Source organism: Octodon degus, unplaced genomic scaffold (assembly GCF_000260255.1).
Source record: "Octodon degus isolate 3935 unplaced genomic scaffold, OctDeg1.0 scaffold00104, whole genome shotgun sequence".
In the NCBI taxonomy this organism is placed as follows: domain Eukaryota; kingdom Metazoa; phylum Chordata; class Mammalia; order Rodentia; family Octodontidae; genus Octodon; species Octodon degus.
In genome coordinates, this window is record NW_004524680.1 from 6,986,092 (window position 1) to 6,992,923 (window position 6,832).

The 6,832-nt window shown below is 45.0% G+C and overlaps 1 protein-coding gene across 7 annotated transcripts in view; it reads left to right on the forward strand.

Moving 5' to 3' along the window:
* Ptk2 (protein tyrosine kinase 2) overlaps positions 1-6,421 on the forward strand; it is a 365,697-nt gene extending 359,276 nt beyond the window's left edge. For all 7 annotated transcript variants that reach the window (XM_023723973.1, XM_023723974.1, XM_023723975.1 and 4 more), the window contains 2 exons: positions 721-801; positions 5,042-6,421. In XM_023723973.1, coding sequence (XP_023579741.1) covers positions 721-801; positions 5,042-5,254 — 294 coding nt within the window. In that variant the 3' untranslated portion in view covers positions 5,255-6,421. The remainder of the gene's footprint in view (positions 1-720; positions 802-5,041) is intronic.
* Positions 6,422-6,832: the final 411 nt, after the last annotated feature.

Sequence of the window (6,832 nt, forward strand, 5' to 3'; positions counted from 1 at the left end):
GAGAGAGAGAGAGAGAGAGAGAGAGAGAGAGAGAGAGAGAGAGAGAGAGATCTGTGTACCTTGTAAGGAAAAATTCTGTTATCTGGGTAACAGGACTGACTTGCTGGACCCAAGAGGACACTGTGGTCTGCCTGGAAACTCTCGATGAGAAGAAAAATGGAAGGACCTGCTTCCTAGCCTGTCAGTGAGGCACAAGGACTTCTGTTCTTGAGCCGTTCCATAGATTGCAGAGCTAAGGAGAGTCAGAGATCTTAATCTCTGTGGGGGAAGAGAGCCTTGTAATGTACAAGATAGGGTCAGCACTGGGAGAAAAAAGTATGAAAATTTTCCTTAAAAGGAGAGTCAGAACTAGGCATGGTGGTGCACACCTGTAATCCCAGCACTTGGGAGGCTGAAGCAAGAGGGTTAATGGAAGTTCAAGGACAGCCTGGACTACATGGTGAGTTCAAGACCAGCCTGAACTACATAGTGAGACCCTGTCTCCCAAAAAACAAAAACGTAAAAAGTGGGGCTGGGGCTGGGGCTCATTAAAAATGCCCAAGGTTCAATCCTCAATCTTTCCCACCCCCACCTCCTAAAATACAGATATTTGGATGGATGGATAGATAGGTAGATATTCAGATACAGATATACCTACACAAATATTTGAAAGAAGAAGCAGTTAAAGTTGGCATGAAACTGCTTAGTATGTGTTCTAATACTGGCAATAATTCTTGTTAGGAAGTTGGCTTGGCCCTGCGGACGTTATTGGCCACCGTGGATGAGACCATTCCTGTCCTCCCAGCCAGCACGCACCGAGAGGTAGGCACAGAATGGGGTGAGATCATACACAGGGACGCGGTCGCAGATGGCAGTGATGTCGTCTGTGGTTCTCTCTAGAGTGGCAGATACAATCCATCACTGCACTGGGGTTTCATCTGTTTTTCACTTTCTATTTTGAAATGACTTCAAGCTTACAAAAATACTGCAAGACTAATACAGATTTCCCAAATATCCTTTATGCAGTGGCACCACCTTCATTTGACTCTTTCCCTGTGACCCATCTACATACATATCTGCACACATGTGATACGCAGTTTCTGAGCCTGTGGGACAGATGGTGGGCCCATGCCCTCTGAGCGAAGGCTGCCAGTGGGTGTGTCCTGGCTGCTGGGCTCAGGACCGCATGCAGCTTTTCATGGCCCTCCTGTGGCTACAGTGCACCTTCATCCCTGCAGATGGTGCTCTCACTGCACTGCGTGATTTCCCAGAAGTGCTGAGTCTGTCCAGGGCCACGTGTGACAGTCATTGACTCACCGTCTCTGGAATAGGTCCTCCATGACATTGATGTTTTTGGTCACTGCAGGACCAACTATTGGGGGTCTGTTGTAATTGTTTTTGTTGTTGTTGTTGTTTTTAATGTTTGGGGTTGAACGCAAGGCTTTTGCATTAAGTTAAACTCCCTAGCCCTTTCTTATCTTTTGAGACAGGGTCTCACTAAATCACTAAATTATCTAGGCTGGGCTCCACCTTGATGATCCTGATGCCTCCTTAGATCAGAGTACAGGGATTATAGTTGTGCACTACCACTCTTGGCTGCTCAGTTGTTTTGTAGAGTGTCTTGAACTTGGGTTGAAGACTATTCTTTTTTTTTTTTTTAAGACTATTCAATAAAAATGGGCATTTCCTCCCTATACCAGGGAGCAGGGAGGCATTTTCTCCTAATTAGAGGTGTCTTATCTCTAATCAGCAGTTCTTTTGAAATAGTATTACATCCTCCGTGGGATTGTGTACTGCAGGAGCATGGTGATTGTGATGCTCTTTTTGAGAAATTGCCTCTTGGATGACAGTGGGGCATAGCTGCTATTGGTGGTTCCTCTGTAAATGGACAAAACCACTTATACCCTTTGCAAAACGCCGATTGGACATCACAGTATAACTTTAAATCTGTAGCCAATTGGGGATCAGCTCGTTTTCCTGATTCATTGGAGCTCTAATTGATTTTCCATAACAAGCAACAATTTTGGCAAAGGGAAGGTCCATATATATAGGCAAGGAAGTGATGTCCTAAGAGTAAGAATAATCAACAAGAATGAAACTAGAAAAAAGTGGAATTAGAGGAGGGAGAGAAGGAGATGAAAGAGACTGGAAAAAAAGCCAACTGTATTTTGTACGTGCACCCACTCCCCAAGGTGACTTTTAATTGCATGTAATATAAACATGTACAAAAGAGGGCAGGTTAAGCATGGTGTATGCACCTGTAATCCCAGCACTTGGGAGGCTGAGACAGAAGGATTGCTTCAAGTTTGAGGCCAACTTGAGCTACATAGTGAGGTCATGATCAGCCTGAACTACATAGCGAGATCATGTCTCAAAAACAAAAAAAAAAGAGATGGGGAATGAATGGCATTTTAGCAGGACTGCTTGTTACCACCTACATACTCTAACTGATGAAGCCAAAATCTGCCCATCCTTGCTGATTTTTGTGCGTATAGATTTCTCTCCCATATGTTATGTTTGTTTTTTATTTAGAGGAGCCTTTCTGTGATCTGCTTCCCCCTTCTGCTGCCCCTCTGCCCTGGGGAGTAGCCAATTCCTCATTTCACCTCACAGCCCCGTTCAACCCTGCCCTCTGAAGTGAATGCCCTGGAGGTTTTGGAGGACCTCTGGTAGCAGTGTTGTCTTCTCCCTGAGTACCATTCCTGCTCAGGCCCTTCCCCTGGCTCTTTGTTGCTACCTGTTACCTTTGAGTATAGTCGTCCTTAAGGTGGTACTGCCCACTTGTGTTTGTTTGGTTTTGTTTTTGCTGTACTAGAGATTGAGCCTCCCATTGACTTACCAATACCCCAAGTCCTTTTTCTATTGTATTTTGTTTTTGAGACTGGATGGACTTCAGTTTATAAACCTACCTTCTCCCATGTGCCACCATAGCCAGCTTCTCCTTACTTTTTTTTTTTTTTTTTTTTTTTTTTAAGGTTTTACAGTTTATTAAATCCTCTCGTGAACAAAGTCGCAGTCACTGCAGACACGCACTGCAGAATCTACTCCTTCGGCTGTTCTCCAATCTCCAGCTCACTGCCACTTCATTTCTTTTTGCCAGCACCAACGTTAGCCTTTGCGGTGCCCCTGACTTTCTTCATTCTGTTCTTGCGTTCCTTCCGCTGCTTTCTTGAGGTCTTTTTCTTCTCATACAGGCTGTGTCTTGCAAGTCTGTGTTTGGGCTCATTTTTCTTCGCATAATCCAGGGAGTCATAAATCATGCCAAAGCCAGTCGTCTTGCCACCACCAAAATGGGTTCTGAATCCAAACACAAAAAATGACATCTGGTGTGGTCTTGTACATCTTGGCGAGTTTTTCCCAAATTTCTGTCTTAGGTACTGTTGCTTTCCCAGGGTGAAGGACATCAATGACCATTTGTTTCCTTTGAAGAAGCCGGTTGGTCATGAATTTCCAGGTTCGGATAGTTACTGTGTCATTCATGATGGCAACCTCTCCTTACTTTCTTAATGATTCACCTCAGCAATTCCCCACTTTCATGTATCCAAACATTTGATGCCTCCTACATCCATGTGTACTACTGTTGCTCCCTGAGCTCTGATTGTCATCTGTCTGTTGGATGTTGGCAGGAACAGTCTACTTTTACTAATTTTCTTCCCTAGTCAGTGGCATCACCATGCACTCACCACCTCTGTCCCCATCAGTCCCTCACCCTACCCATACACCAATACAGACAGCATTCAATACAAACAGGCTCAGGGGGGCTCTCAGCCTCGCTGCACAGTAGTCTCTTTTATAAACTACCATAGCAGCCTCCCATCCCCACACCCTTCCATTCAATATCCATTCTGCCCCCAGGGGCTTTTTGCTAGAACAACTTCCAGAATATATCATCCCCCTTTCTTAAAAATATATTATGCTCTCCCTCTCTTAAGACCATAAAGATAGGGCTGGCCAGATAGCTCAGCGGACTAAAGCACCTGCTTAGGCAGACGCAGGGACTGGAGTTTGATCCCCAGCCTTGCCCCCTGGGTGCACTGAGATGCCCACTGAGACCGGGCGTGGTAACGCAGGCCTATAATCCCAGCCTTTGGAAGGCTGAAAACAGGAGAATCACTGCAAGTCCAGTCTGATCTACATAGTGAAACCCTGTAGATCCTGTACTAAATTAAAAAAAAAAAAAAAACTGTAAGTCCAGTAAGATAAAGGAGAACTTGACATGGCTTATAAGACCCTTTAAGGGCAAAGCCAGGTAACTTTGTGTGATCTAGGCCAAATTCAAACTTATGTGAAGATTTTCCCAGACAGGTGTAGTTGCCCTCTTCTCTGAGTGCATCTTTTTGCAGTGCTGTGTCCCAGTACGTGACAGGTGTTCCTCTGCATGCTTCTGCCACCTGGACCCTGCATGTCTAATTCAACATACCTGGGAATCATAAAGGCAAGTAGCTAAGTTACTGTTGGTTAAATAAAAGGTAGGAAGGTTTGTGAGACTGCCAAGCAATGCATTCTGATAGGGCAGCTCATGTCAAGACAGGGCAAGGGTGTCTCATCACATCCCAGACCACCTCTAGTACAGCTACAGAAGGTCTCAAAATGGAGAAAAGCACGAGTCTATGAGTCTAGACCCAGTTTTTGTACTGGGCTGGATGTGGGCCAGGTATAACATCGAGGAGGTCACTGTGAATCTCAGATGTGCATACTAATGTCAGAGTGTCTGGCACAGGTGATCTGTCGGGTTCCATGATGCTAGTAGGAAATGGAGAACAGCCCTGCCGGGCGTAGAGTGCACAGTAGAGACAGAAGCGCAGAACAGAGGATCAGTCATGATGGTGACGGTGAGGGCAGGAAACAGTGAGCAGGGACCACTGGGCACACATGCACACACACAAGTGAACGGGCACATCACTGGCTCACTTTCTGAGGAGAGATGGAGCTTATACTCTTGTTGTGTCTAGAGACCATTATTTGAGGGTAAGAAAGTGGGTTTCTTCTTTGGGAGGCACCAGAAGAAAAGCCCATGAAGATCCCAGGGAGGCAGCTGCAGACCTGTCTGTTGCTCTTGCAGGTTGAGATGGCGCAGAAGCTGCTCAACTCCGACCTGGGGGAGCTCATCAGCAAGATGAAGCTGGCCCAGCAGTACGTGATGACCAGCCTGCAGCAGGAGTACAAGAAGCAGATGCTGACAGCAGCTCACGCCCTGGCTGTGGACGCCAAGAACCTGCTTGATGTCATTGACCAAGCAAGACTGAAAATGCTTGGGCAGACGAGACCACACTGAGCCGCCCAGGAGTGCGTCTTTCTACCCCTTGGAAAGTGTTCTCTAGCCTTCCACCAGCAGTGAGGAATTAACCCGTGTCCTCGGCCGCCAGCGCTTACAGCTCCAACTGAATGACAGCTGGTTGAAAATCTCGCACAGACAAGTTTAACCATGTTTTGATTTGAGTTCATTTTTGTTCATTTAAAATCATGATGATCAGAAAAGTCCAGGATCCAAAATGACATTTTTCTGAGAATGAAAAGTGTCCATTAAATTAAGCTTTTTTGAAAAGACCAGGCATGGTGGTGCCCATCCATAATCCCAGCTATTGAGAAGCTGGGGTAGAAGGATTGAAAGTTGAAGTTTGGTCTTCTCAGAGACCGTGTCTCAAAATGGAAAGAAAAAAAAACTTTTTTAAAGGAGCTTCTCATGAAGGAGTTGGTGTTAGCACTGGGGTGTGCTCCAGTGGGAATGGCCAGGGGCCCTGCTCATTCCTGACCTGCCTTCACTGCTATTGGAAGAAGAGAGCATGTGTGAAGAACCCCGCAACTCGTGAGGCAGAGAGTTCTTTTCCTGCCTTGGAGTTATCCAGACTGGGGCTTTTGTTTGTTAGAACACCCCTCCATTGCAATATGCTAATCCCATTTACAAAGAAAGAATATAAAAGCTATATTTTGAAGACTCAAGTTGTTTCAGAAAAAAAAAACTACCACCTTTTCTGTCTTTCCTGACTTTTACTTTCTTATGGATATGGAAGTATTGGGTTGGGAACTAGCAGTAGGACACAACTAAAACTCTTGTCTTTTTCACCAGAATAATGTGCCAGTTTTTTGTAGCAATGTAATTTCTCTTGGAAGCAGAAATGCTTTGTACCAGATCACCTCCAATCTGCATTGAGCAGAACCATCCCTGTTTTCCATTTTTATATAATTTATAAAGATTAAAGCCATGTTGACTATTTTACAGCCACTGGAGCTAACTAACCCTTCATTGTGTCTGTCTTCCCAGGAGAGAATTAAGAGGAACAGAGGGATTTGGTTCTCTGTAGATGTCCATCTATTCTGTTAGATAATTTTTGAAAAATACACCCTCCCTTTAGTTTGTTGGGGGATATAAATTATTCTCAGGAAGAATATAATGAACTGTACAGTTACTTTGACCTATTAAAAAGGTGTTATCAGTAAAGTTCTTGTTGTAATATTTTTTCTTTGGTTCTTGGCCTTCAAATCACTTAAAAGTTTTCAGGAGACTTGTCAGGTAAAATAACATAAAGCAAAACAATCTCCCAGTAATCATTTGCTTCTTTTCCTTTGTCTTCTGCACGTGCAGAGGGCTCACTCCCCAATGATGGACCAGTGTAAGTCACTTTTCCGTTCATTTTTTATTTTTTTGTATTTTAGGGAAGGGTCTTCAGGGTGTTCAGGGTCTCACTACTAGATCGGACTCATAGTAATCCACCTGTTTACAGCCTCCCAAGAGCTGGGATTAGAGGCACATGCCACCACGCCCAGTCTCAGTTGCCATCTCAGTGCGCCCCGGAGGCAGGGCCAGCACTGCAGGCCTGGGGTTCAAACCTGCTTGCAGGCGCTTTAACCCACT